We start from the raw sequence: 19,866 nt of genomic DNA, 5'->3' as shown, positions 1-19,866 counted from the left end.
GGCGGGGGTGGGGGATTGGGGCACAGAGCAGAACAGAGGGAGTGGTGGGTGCGGCTGATCTGAGAGGCTGCTGAAGTTTCTAGACCTGGGATCAGGATGAACAGCATCTGGAGAGTGGTTGTTTATCTCCCTCCACTCATGGACTTAACCTCAAGGAATGTCCAGATTCAGCCCTTTTGGCTAAATGACTTTGGACGAGTCAGTCTCATAAAGCTCTTGGAGCCTCCTCTGGAAGTTGGGGATAAGGATTGTGGTGATGATGGAGGTCAGCAGCTGCGCTTGCCCGATGCATGAGAAAATGCTTCGGGAGCTGAGAAGCATGGGGCATGGCGGGGTGCTTGGGTTTCGGGGCTTTGGGAGGAAGGCATCAAGGAGAGTCTGGGAGCTGGCCGGGTGGGCTGGGGCCCTTCCCAGAGCGGTGGGCTCCCCTCCGCATTCTAGCCCAGTTCACCCCAAGGGGCTGGTGGCCTCTGGCTTACCTGGGTCCTGGGACACAGAGCCCTTCCTTGCGGCTGGAGGCAGGTGCTCCTGCTGGGGGCAGTTGGGGGAGGGCACAGCCCCAGAGCTGCTCTCTGCACCCATGGGATGGTGGGAGCCTGGCCCCGTGTGGCTCCGGCCCACCCTACCCTGTGCTTCACAGAACTGCAAGACATCGTACACATCTCCCGGTCCCGGAAGCCGGCTTTCATCCTCAGCTCCATGAGGGATGAGAAGCGAACGTAAGTGGAGGAGGGAGGGAGACCGCGCGTTCACAGCTCTGCCTGGTGCTCTCCAGCGGGCTGGGGCTTTCGGCTGGTCCCCACCAGGTTCCCTGCGAGGTAGTGGGCATCCTCTGTAGTTCACAGCGAAGGGACCGGCTCTTCGGAGAGCCTGGGTCTGCTCTTTCGTCAGTGACCATGCGGGCTCAGGGGTCACACGATGGAGGTGGCTGCACTCCTGTCCGTTCCCTCCTGCCCTTGTCCCGATTTGTTAGGGAAGGTCCCCCAGATCCCCTCTGTGATGCTGAGCCTGTTTCCCCTGGTTCCACCCTGTCCCATGGCCTGCTTCCCCCCATGGAGCTTGTGGATGGGCCGGCTTCCCCACCTGCTGTACATAGGCCCATTCTTGGAGGCAGGCCTGGGAGATGGGCACAAAGAGCAGAGGCCTTGGTCCTTGAGGACAGTCCCTGGGGCTCAGAAACTGTCTGCCACGCACGGCAAGTTCCCGGCATAGATGTGCTTGGGATCGACTGTGCTCGCTCTCTCTCTCTCTTCTCCTTTCTATAATAGAGTTGCTTTCCTGTTCTCTGGCTCTTACTGTTCCATGCTCCCAACAGCCTGCCTGTTCTGCACGTGGGGGACCTGAATCCCAAGAGGGGAAGTGACCTCTGGCTCACACAGTGAGCATCAGAGCAGAGACTCGAGCCCGGGTCTTTGGAGCTCACGCCCTTCCTGCCGTGGCAGACAGGTGGCTCTACCTCTCCTTGCCTGAAGGGTTGGCTCACCCTTGGTAGGTCCCACTCCTTTCCAAGGCTGCCCTGTGACGTGCACCCTGGAGGCGCCCCTGCCCCATCCACACTCTGGAGGTTCCTGCCACCGCGCCTCCCAGCGGCACATGTACACGCATACACATGTGCACACACCTGCGTGGGGGCCAAGGAAGGTACCAGAAGGAGGACCGACCTGTTCTGGCCCATAAGAGGAGAGAAGGCAGATTCTCCAGCAGGACCAGGGTAGTTAGCCCCAGCCGGAGTGCCCTCCTTGCAGGCGGGACTGAGGAGAGAATCAGGACACCCCTGGAGGGACCTCCCCATGCGGGGCTGTGGGTCACGTCACTCCGCCGTGCTCCATCTGGGCCGATGTCTCTGATATAAGCCCTACATCCTTAGAAAGGTCCCTCGCATGTCTGCTTGGGCCTCTGGTGACAGCGCAGCCTCCCCTGCCACCCTATGGGCTTGCTGTAGGGCCAGGCAGCTGGTCCAGGAAGACAGGGGACCCTAGAGGTAGGCCAGCCTGGTCCCCATCTCCCAGCTGTCTATTGGGTGGCTCTCGAGTTCCCTAGACTTGGCAGCCCTGCGCAGAGGGAGCTTCCGGCCCATCTGGGGTCGGAAGAAAATGGAAATGCTTATGGAAGCCAGGAGTGCTCCCCACAGATAGAGCGGTTGCAGGAGGAGCAGGCTGAGCTGGGGGAGCTGAGGGCCTCAGAGCAGGCTTCTCTCGGCAGGGACTTTTAAGCCGAGACAGAGGGATGAGGAGACCAGAAGGAAGCTTCCCGGTCTGAACATAGACCGTGACAGCCTTCCCCGGGCCGGGAGCTGGGCACGGCTGGGCCGCGGGAGATGTGTCAGGGCATGTGACTGAGCACTCGGGAGTCAGCAGACCCCGGTTGGGGACCTGGCCATAGCAGTTCCCAATCTTGGGACTCTGGAGGTTTACCTCACCTCTGAGCTTCGTTCCTTCACAGATGTGCACTGGGGGAGCAGTGCCTCAAAGGGGTTTGGGATGTTCCTGTGAATTCACGCTGGGAAAAGGAACTCGCAGCTCCTGGCATACAGACGGTCCCTCTTCCCTGTCCTCCTCCTCCCCTGCCCCGCCCACTGGGAGGACGGCCCTTACCCTCTCCACCAGCATTCCTGGCGGGCTGCTGGGTACCAGCCCTCTCCCCCAGCCTTGTCTGATTCAAACAGACTTTTCTTAGGCACCTGCTGCAGGGCAGGCCTGGGAATCCAAACCTGACCAAAACCAAGTGGGAGGGACAGACCCAGCCGTCTGCTGAGGTGGCACCTGGCCCCTTTCTTTATTGCTAGTTGCACTTTTTCCCCTCCTGATATACTGTATGTTTACTCCTTTACTGATTGTGCTTCTGCTTCTCCACCCCAAAAGGCCCCAGTAGCGAGCAAGCTCTATGGGGCCTTATCTTTCCGCGCTCACAGATGCTCAGGGACGCAGGCCCACGCAGAGTGCTGGGCGGTAACGGGACCCTCTTCTCTCCCACTGCTGTCCCCCCCACAGCCACGACCACCTGCTCTGCCTGGACGGAGGGGGCGTGAAGGGCCTCGTCATCATCCAGCTCCTCATCGCCATTGAGAAGGCCTCGGGCGTCGCCACCAAGGATCTCTTTGACTGGGTGGCAGGGACCAGCACGGGGGGCATCCTGGCCCTGGCCATTCTGCACAGTGAGGGCAGGCCCCTGGGCGGCAGGGGCAGGGCTGGGGGTGGTGGTTGGGATCTGCCCTCAAATGGTGCTCAGTTTCGTTTCAGAGCCTTGCAAAGAGGGTTGCTGGGGAGGGAGGCCCTGAAAGCCCTTTGTAGGGGAGGCTGAGGGCATTGGGTGCAAGGCTGGAAAGAGAAGGGCTGGGGGGCTGGGCCGGGCCTGGGTGCCCTGCCCTCCATGGGGGATAGAACGAGCCTTTCCATGTACGAAGCATTTTTACATTCGTCTCCTCTACTATTCTCCCCGATAGCCTGGTGAGGCAGGCCCCACAGGGCCTGGGAAGTGCTGGGAGTAAGGAAAACCAGTCTGAGGGCGGAGGCAGTGGGTGGTCTCGGGAAGGATGAGCCATGGAGTCCAAGAAAGCCAGAGTCCCAGTCAGCATGCTGCCTTCACCCACAGGGAAATCCAGGCCGTCGGGGGAGAGGGGTGCCTCAAAGTCACGTAACCAGCCCTGTGGGGTTGCAGGGGCTAGGACAGCTCCCTCGACACTCAGCCCAGCACTTCCCAGGGCCACAGAGCCCCCACGCACACAGCTTTGCAGAGGTGACAGAGGGGCCTCGCTTTCCGACTGGCTTCTAGGTAGTTCCCTTTGTGGAGCTGTCTGGGCTGCTTGAGGCTGCCTGTGAAGGGCCCTCCCAGAGCCAGCTACTGCCCAGGCAAGAATGGTCCTCTGCCTCCCTGACCTGCTGTCCCTGCCCCAGACTCCAGGTCTGAAGGCGCAGGGAGAGGACCCTCCTGCCCCCAGGCCAGGCTTGTGCTGGGCAGTGGCGTCGTGGGACTGAGACAAGAGCTAACCCCGCCCCCCGCTCAGGGAGCCCCCGTCCCATGGGGGAGCCGCAGGCATCTGGGTGTTCACCATGTGAGGAGCCCATGGCCCCGCAGTTCAGGGTGTCGGGGACATGAGGCAGCCAGGTCGGGAGGCGGCTGGGAGCAGAGTCCCGTGGGGCTCTGGGATGGTCCAGTCTGCAGTCTGTCCGTCGGCAATGTGCTGAGACCCCTGTCCCTGGGCCTCCGGGGCCCCACATCCCCTCTCTGGTCTCCAGTTCCTGCTTTCCTGCTTTCCTGCTCTCCAAGAGAGAAAGGCTCTCTTGGATCTGTGTCTGCCCAGTGAGATGTGAGGTCTGGAGGCGGAGGTCCTGGCCTCCTTCAGAAAGGGTCACTTCCTTCTTCAGACTCCTGGGGAGCTATGGAAAGGATTTGAGAAGTCCCCTAGTTCAACCTCTCATAAGAGCAGACACCCACCTCTCCTCAGCCCCGGCCCCAGAGAGGTGCAGCCTGTCCCCTTTGACCCTGCCTGTCCTCAGAGGCCCACAGGACAGGGTTGGTCCTTCTCTTCTGAGCCAGCTGGGGTTGATGTAGATTAGATTTATAAACGCTTACACTTTCAGGGCCCTTCTTTAAGGAAAATACAAAATCATGGCTACAGAATTAAGTGCAGAGCCTCGGGGCCCTGAAGGGGATTTCTGCCTCTGTGGGAAGTGGCCGAGGAGAGGCCCAGGAGCCCCGCCTGGCCTCCCTCCCTGCGGCTGTCAGAGCAGGACCCTCGTGTCTCCCCCTCCTTGTTCTAGGCAAGTCCATGGCCTACATGCGGGGTGTGTACTTTCGCATGAAGGACGAGGTGTTCCGGGGCTCACGGCCCTACGAGTCGGGGCCCCTGGAGGAGTTCCTGAAGCGCGAGTTTGGGGAGCACACCAAGATGACCGACGTCAAGAAACCCAAGTAAGCCTTAGGAGTAAGGCTGTGGCTGTGGCCCCAGCCGGGCAGCCTTCCCGCTGTTCTGGGGGAGCAGAGGGCTCCCTGCCCCCGTCTGCTGAAAGTGGCGGGAGGCTGGGGGGGCCCGGTAGCTCCTTCCCAAGTGGGCCACGAGCTTCTGGAGAATTCTGTTGTAGGACACCCCTGACCTGGGGCTGCTGTTTTCCCACCCCGATGGCACATCCCCGGGTCAGAGGGGGTCGCTTCTCGTCCATCACACACCTGGGACCTTTTGCCGAGTGAGGCTGTGCTCCAGGCATTGTGTGTGTGTGTGTACGTGTGTGCGCATGTGTGTTCATGTGTGTGGGGGGGCGGTTGAAGGGGGTCACCACCAGGTGGAAAGGCTGGTGAGCCATTTGCAGTCTGGTTGGGAGATGAATGACCTGGAAAATGACAGCCGTGCACGGCTGCAGGTGTTTGAGAAGTTCCAGGAGAGCCTATGGCAATGCTACGTCTTTGTCATGCTGCCCAGCCCAGGAGTGCTCTCTTGCCTGTGTCTGTCACTGGCCAGACTCTTGAGCTCCCTGAGGCAGGAATGTGGCTGCCTTGTTTCTCTGCAGCCCCAGCATCTGCCCCAGAGCAGGGCACTGAGAAGTGTTCATGAGCTGACAGGGGCCTGAGGACTGAGGGCGAGGTGGTCAGAGGGAGCTCCCTGGAGGTGGTGATGTGTGAGCGAGGCCTTGCAGGTTAGGGAGGATTTCTTTTCATAATAAAGCTTTTTCCGTTTTTCTTTTTTCCCTTCCTTCCTTCCTTTTCTTCTTCTTCTTCATCTTTTTTTCATTTAAGAATAATGCATAGTCTTTGAAGAAAAATCGGAAAAATACGCAAAAAAGTAAAAATAAAAAGGAAGAAAATATTATTCATGTAGTAGAAACCAAAAGATAGTTTTTAAAACATTTTTGTGTATTTTATCCTAGACATTTTGTCTCTCTTAAATGGTGAAATAGAACATACATTTAGAAAAGCTCATAAACCAGTTCAGTGAATAATTATAAAGCAAACATCCACATAACCACCAGCCAAGTCCCAAAGTCCATTGAGCATGTCCCCAGTCCCTTAGCTGCTGTCCTGCCACCCGGGGATTCTGCTGTCCCGACTGGTGTGAAGTGGATTTCCTAAATTTTCTTCCTTCCTTTTCTTTTTTTTTAATTTGTGGGTTTCCTAAATTTCCTTTTCTCCTTCCTTCCTTCCTTTTCTTTTCTGCTTTTCCTTTCCTTTCCTTTCCTCTCCTCTCCTCTCCTTTTTTCTTTTCTTTCTTTCTTGAGGTGGGGAGGGGCAGAGGGAGAGAGACTGTCAAGCAGACTTTACCCCCAGCGTAAGCCAGAGGCAGGATTCAATTTTAACGACCCTGAGATCATGACTTGACCTGAAATCAAGAGTCGATGCTTAACTGACTGAGCCACCCAGGCGCCCCTACCTTTCTATATGTTTTTTTTTAAGATTTTATTTATATATTTATTTGACAGACAGAGATCACAAGTAGGCAGAGAGGCAGGCAGAGAGAGAAGGAGGGGAAGCAGAGAGCACGATGCAGGGCTTGATCCCAGGACCCTGGGATCGTGACCTGAGCCGAAGGCAGAAGCTTTAACCCACTGAGCCACCCAGGCGCCCCTTTTGTAAATTTTTTAAAGGTTTTATTTATTTATTTGACAGAGAGACACAGCCAGAGAGGGAACACAAGCAGGGGGAGTGAGGAGGGAGAAGCAGGCTTTCTTCTGAGCAGAGGGAGCCCGATGTGGGGCTCAATCCCGGGACTCTGGGATCATGACCCGAGCCAAAGGCAGACGCTTAACAACTCAGCCACCCAGGCTCCTCCCTTTCTATATGTTTTAAAGGTGGTTTGCATTTCTCCTTTCATGAAGTTACTATTCAAGTGTTTTGTCTATTTTTCATAAAATTAGATTGTGGGATTTTGGGGTTAAAAGCATTTATTTTTGTACGTATTAGATTTTAAAGTAATCTCTATGCCCAACATGTGGTTCGAACCACAACCCCGAGGGGTTGAGCCTCCTTTCATTTATTTAGAGAGAGAGAGCAAGGGTGAGGGGCAGAGGGAGTGAGAGAATTTCAAGCAGACGCTCCACTGAGCACAGAGCCCCACTCAGGACTCGATCCCAGGACCCTGCGATCATGACCTGACAGGAAGTCAAGAGTCGGAGGCTTAACCCACCGAGCCTCCCAGGTGCCTCAAGAGGCTTCTTAATGATCTTTTTTATATCCTGAAAACTAGTCCTTTGAGGGACATACAGATTTTAAATCTTTCCTCCCACTCCATGGCTTGTCTTTTCATTCTCTTTACAGTGTTTTGTTGATGAATGGATGTTCTTAATGTAGTAGAATTTATAAATGTTTTTCTTTTTCCTTTTTTGTTTTGTTTTGTTTGTTTGTTTTTATGGTTTGGGATTTTACGTTTTGTTCAAGAACCCTCCCTTAGCCTGGGGCAGGAAGTGATCTTCCCATCAGGTCAGCAATCTCTCTAGATCTGTCTTTCATAGTTCAGGTCTTCATCAGCCTAGAATTGGTTTTCGGATTGGGGGACCCCAATTTCATGTTTTCCACATGAGTAACCAGTTTCCCCAGCCTCATCTGTGAAGAGGTCTGTCTTTCCCTCCAGGTCTGCTCAGCAGTTTCTGACTGTGTTCTGTTCTGTGGGCTGGCTCTGTCCCTCTGTTTTATGGCGAGTCCCAGTATCTGGGGCAGCAGAGCCTCCCACCTTGTCCATCTTCAAGGGTGTCCCAGCTCTTCTTGGAGGCGCCCTAGAGAAGTGGTTAAGATTGCGTGCCCTGAAGTTTCCTCTTCTCAAAAATGGGAATAACATACTACCTGCCTCCTAGGGTTTTCATGAGGTGGAGAAAAGTTAACATTTATTTATTTATTTATTTAAAGATTTTTATTTATTTATTTGACAGAGAGAGATCACAAGTAGACGGAGAGGCAGGCAGAGAGAGAGAGAGAGAGGGAAGCAGGCTTCTTGCTGAGCAGAGAGCCCGATGTGGGACTCGATCCCAGGACCCTGAGATCATGACCTGAGCCGAAGGCAGCGGCTTAACCCACTGAGCCACCCAGGTGCCCCTATTTATTTATTTTTAAAGATTTTATTTGTCAGAGAGGGAGAGAGCACAGGTGGGAGAAGCGGCACACAGAGGGAGAAGCAGTCTCCCTGCTGAGCAAGGAGCCGGATGTGGGACTCGATCCTAGGACCCTGGAATCATCACCTGAGCAGAGGTCAGCTGCTTAACTGACGGAGCCACCCAGGCACCCCATAAAGTTAATATTTAGAAAGCACCTGGTGGGACACCTGAAGCTGGCTCGGTCAGAGAAGTGTGTGACTCTTCATCTCGGGGTCGTGCGTGTGAGTCCCACTTTGGGGGTAGAGATTTCTTAAATTGTTTTTTTATTAATTTTATTTTTAAAATTAAAAAAAAATTTTTTTTAAAGATTTTTTTTTTTAAATTCATTTATTTGACAGAGAGAGATCACAAGCAGGCAGAGAGGCAGGCCGAGAGAGAGGAGGAAGCAGGCTCCCTGCTGAGCAGAGAGCCCGATGCGGGGCTCGATCCCAGGACCCTGAGATCATGACCTGAGCCGAAGGCGGCGGCTTAACCCACTGAGCCACCCAGGCGCCCCTAAAAAATTTTTTTTAATTTTTATTTTTTAATTAAAAAATTTTTTAAATTCTTTAATTTTTTAAAAAGCAGAAAGAATATTTTTAAAAATATTTTTAAAAATTTTTTAATATTATTTAAAAAATTTTTTTTAAAGTGACACTTCTCTTTATTCATACAAGTTCATTTTTTTAAATAATATTTTTAAAATATTTTTTAAGAAAGCAGAAAGCAAGCAAGCACCTGGCACGCACGGTGCTATACAAAGATTACTTGCTGCTGTTTGTGCTTCCAGGTAAATGGTAGCATCAGATCGCCCAGTTCTACAGAAAATCAAATCCTACTGGTGCTTCAGTAAAGATTACACTGAATCTGTATGCTTCCATGGGGGGGAAGTGGCCTCTGAAAACGCTGAGCTTCCCAATGAGAGAATATAGTAAAACACTCCACTGGTTTAAAAAGTTTCTCAGTGCAGGGCTGGTGGCTCAGTCGTTAAGTCCTGGGATCGAGCCGCCTCCGGCTCCCCGCTCAGTGGGAAGTCCGCTTCTCCCGCTCCCACTCCCCCTGCTTGTGTTCCCTCTCTCACTTTCTCTCTCTCCTCTCTCTCTCTAAAACAAATAAATAAAATATTAAAAAAAATAAAGTTTCTCAGTGCAGATTTATGCTTCTTTCTATAGAGATCTTGCACAGTGGTGGTTTTTATCTCTTCACGTTCTTCGTGGGTTTTGGGCTACTGTAAATTATACATTTTTAGAGATAGCATTTATTTATTTCTTTGGCCATGTTTAATTGTAAAATACATGTAACATAAAAATTAACCATAGAAACCGTTTTAGGTACAGTTGAGGAAGTGGTAAGTACCTTCACACTGGTACGCAGCTGACTTCCCAAACTTTTTTTTTCCCCCCAAACTTTTCATCCTGCAAATCTAGAACTCTGTTCCATGAAACACCTCTCCATTCCCAGCATCCCCAGGCCCTGGCAACTGTCATTCTGCTTTCTCTCTCTAGAATTTTGACTACTATAGGGACACCCTGCAAGGGGACCATATAATATCTGTCCTTTTACGGCTGGTCCCTCTCACTGAGCATAGTGCCCTTGACATTCGTCCATGTTGGAACACGTGTCAAGAGTTTCCTTCCTGGTCCTGAACAACACACCATTGTACAGATACACCACATTGTCTGTTAATCCACGGATGGATGTTTTGGTTGTTTCTATCCTTTGACTTGTTGATAATGCTGCTGTTCACAGGGGTGCACAGGTCTCTTTCCTGGTTCCTGCTTTCAATTCCTGGTGTCTTTTACAGAGAGAATTCTGAGGGACCCCACCAGCTAATAATTTTGTTTAGATTTTTGCATCCACATTCCTGAGTGAGCTGGACCCATTTTTTTCCCTGTTTGAGGGTTGCTGGGTTTTGGTTTTGAGGGAGTGTTTCCTCTTTCTATTTTTGGAAGAGTTAGTGTAATAAACACTTTGCTTCTTCCTTGAATACTTGGTAGAATTTGCCTGTGGAGTCATCAAGGCCTGGGATTTGCTTGGAGGAAGATTTTTTGATGGTGGAGTTAACTTCTTTAATGATCATATAAGACTATTTAGAATTTCTAAATGTCTTTTTGAGTTGGTTTTGGGGGTTTTTCTAGGAACATGTCAAGTTCCTTGGCTCTTCAAGTGGATTGGCATAGAGTGTTCAAAATGTTCTCTTTATTATTTTTTTAACGTCTGCAGGATCTGTTGTGATGCCTCCTTAAACCCAAATTATGTACACCTCATTACCAGTCCTGCTACAGGCTTTTCCGTTGGATTAGTCTTCCAGGAAACCAGCTCTTGGCTATTTATTGGCTCTCTGTTGTGTGTTTGTTTTCTGTTTCACTTACTTTTGTTTTTATTCCTTCTTGTACTTTTTTTTTTGTTTATTTAGCTGTTTTTTTTCTTAACTTCTTAAAATCAATGATGCTCATTGATTTTTAACCTTCTATTGTATAATATATGTGTATATAGGGTTGTATGTATAAGTTTAAACACTTTCCCCTAAGAACTAGATTTTTTTTTTTAAGTTTCTTTATTTTTAGTAAACTCTACACCCAATGTGGAGCTCAGACTCACACCCCCAAGATCAAGAATTGCACAATCTTCTGACTGAGCCAGCCAGGCGCCCCTCTAAGAATTGTTTTAATGATACCCCAATAAGCATGTGTATGATTGTTTTGTTCAAAATACTTCCTAATTTTCACTATATATTTTTTAAATTTTATTTTATTTAAAATTTTAAAAAATATTTATTTTAAAAGATTATTTACTTGACAGAGAGAGAGCACAAGCAGGGGGAATGGCAGGCACAGGCAGAGGGAGAAACAGGCTCCCGGGGCTTGATCCCAGAGCCTGGGGATCATGACCTGAGATGAAGGTAGATGCTTAACCCACTGAGTGTCGCAGCCAGTGCGACAACACGACCAGGGTCGAGAGGGTGAGAAGATGGTGAGACGAAGATGAGACGTAAAGAGATGGGGACAGGGGGGACACAGTGGATGATGTCCAAGCAGTGCCAACTTTATTACGAAGTGTGCATGATCATATAGAAAGCAGAAACACTTAGGGGAGACTAACCACCCACCACATACCAAAAATAGTTTCTCCAGGCTCTTGTTTACCAGTTCCCTTAGGTTAAACACACAGACATCCTGACGTCAGCATGTTGCTTACTTATAGATAAGTTCCCTATTGATGAAGGGACTGAAGAAGGGCACCAGGTGCATTTTATGGCCCATGCAAGAACAGCAAGGTCCAGGCATGGATTGATGACTTAGGCCTGCATTGTCCTGTTCCTGATAAACCCCAATGGGTAGTCACATAGGCCATCATGAGACTCATAGCACAGACCCTTTCTTAGAGCTACTCAACCTTTCTTTCCATTGCTGAGGTTGCTTAACCCCTTAATGTCAGGAAGGCACAAGTCAGGGCCTGGTTTGGCTCATATCTCAGGCTTCTGCGTGGTTTCCCACAACTGAGTTGCCCAGATGCCCCATCATTATAATTTCTTAACCATAGTTTCTTAAAAATACATTTCTCAATTTCTAAATCTAGGGAATTCTCTAGTTATATTTTTCTTATTAATTGCTTTGTGGCTAGAGGACATGCCTGTATGATTTTAGTCCTTCAAAATGTGTTGAGACTTGGTTTGTGGACTTCTCTACAGTCAATCCTTATAAATGTCCCACATCTAATTTAAAAGAATATATTTTGCATTGAGTGCCAAGTTCTGCACAGTGGATTAAGTCATATTGGCTAGGAATATTGTTTAAGATTTCCAGTTCTGCCATACCCTTAAGAAGTCTTTGCTCACTACTTTTATCAATTATTGAGAAACCATGTTGAAATCTTCTACTCTGGGAACTTGCCCTTTTGCCCTATAGTGCTGTCAATTTTTGTTTTAATATTTTGACAATATGTTATTAAGTGCATATATATTTGTTATATATTTTTCTTTATATATATTTTCCTTCTCTTTAAAGGACTGGGATCCTTTATTACTATGAAGTAGCTGTCTTTATCTCTAGGAATGCTTTTTGCTTTAAAGCCCATTTTATCCTGATACCAACACAGAGACACTAGCTTTCTTTGATTGTATTTGTATGGTGTATCTGTATTCACCCTTTAATTCAGCCTTCTTGAGTCCTTATGTTTTATTTGTTTATTTATTATTTTATTTTCTTAAGATTTATTTATTTATGTCATTTATTTATTTATTTATTTATTTATTATGTGACACAAAGAGAGAGCACAAGCGGGGGAATGGCAGGCAGAGGGAGAGGAAGAAGCAGACTCCCTGCTGAGCAAGGAACCCAACATGGGGCTCTATCCCAGGACCCCAGGATCATGGCCTGAGCTGAAGGCAGACACTTAATGACTGAGCCACTCAGGTGCCTTAGAATTACTGAATAATTTTGATCATTGTATTTCCCCCATGGTTTGAAATTTGTGCACTCATTTCTTTTTCCCTTAGTGCATGCTTAACTTATGAAAGCCTAAATTTAATTGATACCATTATCCTTCCCTCAGATAATCAAGCCTTTTAAAATAATTTAATTCCATCATATCTATAGGTGTTTTCCTGTATTTGAAGTCTGTCTTGTTTTTTTAAGCTCACAAGACATTATTATTATCTTTCAAAGTTTGTTTTCATTTAGATTTGTCCAGTAGTGTGCTGGGGAGACAGATCTCTGGGGGAAGAAGCCCTGATTTATAGTGTTCACTAAGTCCCATGGCGTAAATACTCCCGCCATGGCCAATTTCAAGTTACCAGCACATTAACAACCACCTTATGGGATTTAGCAATAGGTTCTTACAAGCCAGTATGAGCTGCTTCCAGCATACAGTTGGCTGTGTGTGTGTATGCATGTGTATATGTGTGGGTAGATGTCTCTCAGTTCTTTGTTCTGCCATCTTCCTTGCATCTCAGACTTCCACTTTTCTTCTGCCTGAAGTATAGTCTTTTGACTTTTCCTTAGAGAGGGACTACTGGTGGTGAATTCTCTGCCAGCAGAATTGTTTGAAAATAGTTTTATTTTCTTCTGATTCTTGCTGGATATAGAATTCTAGACTGATGATTTTCTTCAGGAACATGCAAGGTAACATTCTATCATCTTTTAGCTTTGGAAAGTCAGTTTCAGTCTGTTACTCCTTTGAAAGTAATTGATCTCTTTTTCCTCTGGATGTTTTTATTTATGTGTTTGCTTTTCGTGTTCTACCATTATACTATGATATATCTAGATAGCAAGTATTTCCAGTTTATCCTGCGTGGGATTTTTTAGTTTTGAATCTTTGGATTTTGCCTTTCTTAAGTTCTGGAAACCTGAGTTGTTATCCCTTCAACCCTTGCCTCTTCCGAGTTTTCTCTCTCCTCTCCTTTTGGAACTCCAGTTAAACATATACTAGACCTTTTCTGTCTTTCATGTCTTGTAATTTCTCTTGTATATTTTATCGTTTTATCTCTCTCTGTTGCCTTGTAGACAAATTTCTTCTTACCTATTTTCCAATTCACAAATTCTCTTTATTTATCTAATTTTCCACTTAACCCATCCATTGATTTTTAAAATTCTATTGCTTTTTTACTTTTTAATTTCTAGCAATACTCTGTGGTTCTTCAAATCTTCTAGGTCATTAGTTATAGTTTCCTATTCCCTGAAGATACTATCACACTAGCCTTTGATGTCTTTAAATATTGTAAACATAGCTTGTTTTATAATCTTTGTTTAAGGACTCAAATATCTGCAGTGTATGTAGGTATGTTTTGCTGTTTATGTTGGTTTATACTGGTTTTCATTTATTATTTTATTTCATCATGTACTACACCTCCTCCCCCACTGCCTTTGAACTGTGTGGTGTTCTTTAGTATTGAAAAATAATACGTGTGGATTCTTTGAGGCCTAGGATGAGAGTATCTTCCTCCAGAGTGTTTTGTGTTGTCTCTTTCAGGTACCTAGGTACCCTGCCATCTAGGGCTCCTATACCTGAATTCTTGGCATGAAGGTTTGGGGACGTCCCTGCAGGTGATATAAATTTAGACTACCAAAGGTTAGCTTATGGTTATACATTTTCAGGGTTTTGTTTTTTTTTTTTTCTGCTCTCTCTCCTTTATCCAATGCCGAGGTAACTTTCCTCATAGCCTCTGGGTGAGGAAGGGGCAGGTTTATTTCTGGTTTACCCTTATTCCAAGAGTGCAGTCCTTTGGGATCCCACCCTAATGTGGGATCCTGGGCTTTTGACTTTTGTCCCCCTGGCTCCATGAGAGCATCAATACTGAAGCTCAGGTTTACTGTGTTTGGTAACTGCCTCAGGTCAAGCCTGGGTCTGGACCCCACTTACTTCTCTGGGTTCTTGCTCATCCGCCGAGCTTCCGCGGGTTACTTTCTTTCTATCTTGTTAGGTCTTCTAGGTTTTTTTTTGTGTGTGTTTTTCTTTCTTTAGATTTTATTTATTTATGTATTTAAAGGGAGAGAGAAAATCCCAAGTAGACCCCACACTGAGCATGGAGTCTGATGCGGGGCTCAGTCTCATAACCCCAAGATCATAACCTGAGCTGAAATCAAGAGTTGGATGCTTAACTGACTGAGCCACCCAGGCATCCCCCCCTTTTTTTAAAGATTTATTTATTCATTTGAGAGAGTAAAAGAGTGCAGGGGGTAGGAGCTGAGAGAGAGGGAGAGAGAGAATCTCAAACAGACCTCCATTGAGCATAGAGCCCAATGTGGAGCTTGATCTCATGAGCCCAAAATCATGACCTAAGCTGAAATCAAGAGTCAGACACCTAACCAACTGAGCCACCCCAGCACCCCCGGTCTTCTATATTTTGAGGAGAGATTTTTAAAAATATTTTTCCAGCATTTTACTTTTTGTTCAGTGGGGAAGTTGTTCAGATAAGCTTTCCACAGTGTTCCCAGAAATGGAAAACTAATTTTTTTTCCTATGCAGAAGCAGTTTTTGTCCCCTTTCATGTATATTTTTCTTTACAATTTAACAAACATTTTTTTATTAGTCAGCTAGTATAATTTGGAATGGGTGCAAAACATTTTATTTACTTACCCATTCTATTGTTACCATTTATTTATTTTGTAAAGTTTATTTATTTATTTTTTAGTAATCACTATATGCAATGTGGGGCTCGAACTCACAACCCTGAGATCAAGAGTCACATGCTCTTCCAACTGAGCCAGCTGGGCATCCCTCTATTGTTACCATTTAGATCGGTTCATTTTTTTACTGTAATAAATTACGTTGTACTGAATAGCTTATGCAAGAAGCTCTTATTATAGGGGCACCTGGGTGGCTCAGTCATTGAGCATCTACCTTCGGCTCAGGTCATGATCCTGGGGTCCTGGGATCGAGCCCCACATTGGGCTCCTTGCTTGGCAGGAAGCCTGCTTCTCCCTCCCCTAATCCCCCTGCTTGTGTTCCCTCTCGTATCTTTCTCTGTCAAATAAATAAAATCTTTAAAAAACAAAAGAAAAGGAGCTCTTACTGTAGCTCAGATTCTTCCTTAGGGATAGATTTTCCAAAATGGAATTCTCAGATGAAATTCTCAGAGATTTGTAAGATCTTAGTACATATTAGCTTCCAAGGGGGCTGTGCCAGTCCCCATTTCTTGCACTATTTAAGGATGTTTTTGTCTTTTGAGATAAGAAGGAGTCTTCTCTAATAGGTTATAGGCTCATATTGTGAAACACTGATGAGGAATCAAAGGTGCCATGATGAAAAGTCTCCTCCCACTGCTGTCTGGGGGCTTCAGCCACCAAGCTGTCCCCTGCCCCAGAGGCTCCTCACTATTCCTAGGTTCTGCTTATGGGTCCTTCTGACCAAGCAAATAAGTACCTCAGCGTGGTGGGTTTTATTTTTAAATAAATGGTGGCATATTACACACACTGTCCTAAACCTTACTTTTTGCACTTGACCATAAACCTTGGGGCTTACCACCCATCTGAACATAAAGTGCTTCCTCGGTCATCCCGCAGTGACACAGACCCCCTGGGGTAGAGGAGCCATTGAAACATCCCGCTGGTGGACATATCCGCTGTTTCCACGGTTTGCTTGAACAGACCTATTAATAACTTCGCGTGTGCCCATCTTCTGCGTGCACGAGCATGTCTTAGGATGAACTCCCAGGGGCAGGATCGCTGGGTGTAAGGATGATGCCTTTGGTGATCTGGACGAAACTTGCCAGCGTGGATTTTCAGGGATGGCTAAGTCGGTGACCAGCTGTCTTTCCCCCTGTTCCTGTTCAGGGTGATGCTGACAGGGACGCTGTCTGATCGGCAACCTGCTGAACTCCACCTCTTTCGGAATTATGATGCTCCGGAGTCTGTACGGGAGCCTCGATTCAGCCAGAATATTAACCTCAAGCCTCCAACTCAGCCCTCAGGTTAAAACCATGTCTGATGCGTCTTCGGGAAACAATGAGCCTAAGGGGTCGGGTGGAGGGTCTGAGTCGTAGGTTTGCTCCCGGGGTCCCCCTGGCTCACCAGCATCCCAGCCATTCCCCCGAGTCCGTCCGCTGAGGGCAGGCAGAACTGGGGGGCTCTCCTGCCTCGGGCAGGCTAAAGGAGTCCCCCGGAGGCCCCCCCTTGTACCCTGCCTTCCAATGGACAGCAGGGCTAGAGGGCACGGACTGTGGGTGTTGTTTCTGAAGAGTTCCCAGCCTCTCCCTCTCCCTGCAGACCCACAGACCCACACGCACACGGAGCTCTGCAGCGCGTGGGTTTCGTACCAGTCCCCTGGTGCCACTGGGCCACCGTCTTCCCTCACCCCACCCCCCAGAGCAGCTGGTGTGGCGGGCTGCCCGGAGCAGTGGGGCAGCCCCCACCTACTTCCGGCCCAATGGGCGCTTCCTGGATGGCGGACTGCTGGCCAACAACCCCACGCTGGATGCCATGACCGAGATCCATGAGTACAACCAGGACATGATCCGCAAGGTGAGAGCACCTCCAGTGCAAGGGGCCTGGACATGACCGGCTGTGGGAGCTGACCTCTTTGAGCAAATCTTGCGAAGGATCGCCTCCTAGGAGAGCACGTGGCTTTGATTCTTACGCCCGTTCATTTGGTGCGTGGGACGGCAGCTCCATCTCACACTTGAACCCGCACGATAGGTGATGGCCCGGAGCTTTGAGCTAATCAGAGGGACTCTGAGGCCCAATCTGGTGTGAGTGGTGAGAGGCACCTAGGAGGGAGGGTGGCGGGCACACCAGGACATGCCAGCATCAGTGCTGGCCACTGTGCGAGCCTGGGGACACATGCTTACCCTTGGGGAGCTCATGTCTGGGGAGACTGTCTGTAAATGCCGCTCCAGGGGTTTCGGGTGCTGTGGTGGAGGGCTGTGCTGGAGTCCAGGAGCAGAACCGCCTCTGCTAAGAGACTAGGGCACTCGAAAAGGGCCCCTGGAAGAGGCCTCCGGGGGCGGACTGTGCTGAGTCGGCGATCCCGGGGAACAGAAGTAACCCTCGGCCCAAGGAGCTTAGCGCAGAGGTGGGGCAAGGCCCATGCGTGATAGCAGCAGCGCCGGGACGTAGGCTCAGGACTCTGGCTGCAGGGTTGGGGTCCTGCCTCTGCCTGTGTTTCACTCCAGCCACTGTATTCGGTATGATGGTACCAGCGTGGGGACTGGCATGAGATACCCGCGTGCTTTTCTGTAAAATGTATAGGACGCTGCCTGACCCCTAGGGTGCCAGAGCCTTGCTGGCTGCGGTTCTCACCGTGGTCATCAGGGAGCCCCAGATGCAGCCCCTGGGTGACAGCAGGAGCAGCGGTCACAGAGGCAGGCACCCTCTAGGGGCCAGACAGGGCAGGGCAGGCTTCCTGGAGGAGGAGGGACTCCCAAGATTCCGACTGGGAAGGGTCTTCATCACCTGAGTGGCCTCCTGTGGTGGCTGAGCCCCACCGGCGGGGGCGGGGGGGGGGGGGGACTTGCCAACGTGCCCAGCATGTTGGAGCTTGTTGTGGAGCAAAGGAGGGGACAGGACAGGCTCTGCCCCTGCCACCTGGGGAAGGGTCTGCCGGCGGGAAGATCCCCTCCAACTACCCCTGTCCTGTCCCCAACAGGGTCAGCGCAACAAGGTGAAGAAGCTTTCCATCGTGGTCTCTCTGGGGACAGGGAAGTCCCCACAGGTGCCCGTGACCTGTGTGGATGTATTCCGTCCCAGCAACCCCTGGGAACTGGCCAAGACTGTTTTTGGGGCCAAGGAACTGGGCAAGATGGTGGTGGACTGTGTGAGTACGGGCTGCTCCCCAGCTCTGCTGGCCTCTGGGTCTCAGTCCCTGGGACCCTGGGTGTCAGGAAGGCTCTGTTGAAGGTCTTCAGCCCGCTGAGGTGAGGGGGTCCCCGATTCCATCTCAGTGTTGGCCCTTAGTGACCACCTACCCCCGGGGCTTTCAGGCGTTTTTTAACCATGAAGCCCTTTCTTTGAACCCGGCCCCATGTGGAAGCCCAGAATATGCCATGGGACCCAAGCCGCAGGGGGCGGGATGCAGAGGCCTGTCCACTCAGCCCCTGCTCCCCTCCCCCTGCAGTCAGGGGCTGCTGAGCCGCCCTTGCCCCTCTGTTCCACAGCTGGGACAGTCACTGCAGCCCAGGCAGGGGGACTCTGCTGGGGGTGGGGTGGCTAAGCCAGACTAGAGCCTGGGGATCCCCGGGCAGTGATTCAGGGTACGGTGTGCGCTGAACGCTCACAGAGACCCCTTCTTGCCAGTGCACGGATCCGGATGGACGGGCCGTGGACCGGGCCCGGGCCTGGTGCGAGATGGTAGACATCCAGTACTTCAGGTGAGGACCCCCGCCCCCTGCCCCAGCGTGCCAGACCCAGCCCTCTGTGCCCAGTTCCCCTTTCCCCACGCGGCTGCTCTGCACCCCGAGCCTGCCCCGGTCCTCACTCCTGTCCCCCCACCCAAGCCAAGCCTCCAGGGCTCAGCCCTCCTCCTTGACCCAGACAGATTGAACCCCCAGCTGGGGACAGACATCATGCTGGACGAGGTCAGCGATGCAGTGCTGGTCAACGCTCTGTGGGAGACTGAGGTTTATATCCACGAGCATCGGGAACAGTTCCAGAAGCTCATTCAGCTGCTGCTCTCACCATGAGGCTGGGCTCCCAGCTACCCCCACGTCATCACAGCCACCCAGTCCCTGATGGAGAGGCCAGGCGATGTCCACCCTGTGTGCCACTGGGCAGAACGGGGCCTGGGTGGCTCCGCGTCTGCAGACCAGACCAGGCCTCAGAGGGCGCTGGGCTTCCTGCCTTAGGCTGGTCCCGAGGGCCTGACCCTACTGTCCCCACCTTCTGGCACCTGTTGTCATTCTAGGCTTAGAAATCCTCGAGCCTTGCTTGGGGCCCTCTCCCTGACAGCCAAGGACAACTGACCCTTGAGCCCCGAGCCCTAATGATTTAGACACTAAGGGGGTCTTACCCATCCCCCATCAAGACCCCTTCCGCCCTCCGCCCTCTACCCTCTGGAGGGGACAGCGGTCAGAGAAACAGGCTGTGACTCACTCATCAGCAGGGGAATCCTAGGCTCCAGGAGCGGGATTCCTCATCTGACTTTGCCCCTCAGCACACACCTGGCCACCCGCACCCCTCCCAGCTGCCCCACCCTGGAGCTTTGCTCGGCTCTCAAAGGTCACTCCTGTACCCTCAGTCATTCCTCCCAACCCGAAGTGGTGCATAAGGGAGCAGGGCTCCAGGGCGTCTCCCCTGGAAATAAATGGTTTGATTCCGGTTCACCTGTGTTATGTGTGCCGTGCCATGAGTGCTCCCATCCCACCCCCCAGCTCCCTTCA

At 50.2% G+C, this 19,866-nt stretch overlaps 1 protein-coding gene across 10 annotated transcripts in view; it reads left to right on the top strand.

Annotated features, from left to right (window-relative positions):
* PLA2G6 (phospholipase A2 group VI) overlaps nucleotides 1–19,807 on the top strand; it is a 60,916-nt gene extending 41,109 nt beyond the window's left edge. For 7 of the 10 annotated variants that reach the window (XM_047740737.1, XM_047740735.1, XM_047740736.1 and 4 more), the window contains 8 exons: nucleotides 641–719; nucleotides 2,991–3,154; nucleotides 4,761–4,911; nucleotides 16,328–16,464; nucleotides 16,860–17,014; nucleotides 18,138–18,305; nucleotides 18,785–18,858; nucleotides 19,026–19,807. In XM_047740737.1, coding sequence (XP_047596693.1) covers nucleotides 641–719; nucleotides 2,991–3,154; nucleotides 4,761–4,911; nucleotides 16,328–16,464; nucleotides 16,860–17,014; nucleotides 18,138–18,305; nucleotides 18,785–18,858; nucleotides 19,026–19,170 — 1,073 coding nt within the window. In that variant the 3' untranslated portion in view covers nucleotides 19,171–19,807. Of the gene's footprint in view, nucleotides 1–640; nucleotides 720–2,990; nucleotides 3,155–4,760; nucleotides 4,912–16,327; nucleotides 16,465–16,759; nucleotides 17,015–18,137; nucleotides 18,406–18,784; nucleotides 18,859–19,021 lie in introns of those variants that run through there. The other 3 variants (XR_007129345.1, XM_047740734.1, XM_047740741.1) reach the window with 3 other exon arrangements.
* Nucleotides 19,808–19,866: the final 59 nt, after the last annotated feature.

Source organism: Lutra lutra, chromosome 8, assembly GCF_902655055.1.
Source record: "Lutra lutra chromosome 8, mLutLut1.2, whole genome shotgun sequence".
Lineage (NCBI taxonomy): Eukaryota > Metazoa > Chordata > Mammalia > Carnivora > Mustelidae > Lutra > Lutra lutra.
The sequence above is the reverse complement of the archived record's forward strand: the minus strand, read 5'-3'. Positions and strand labels throughout refer to the sequence as shown.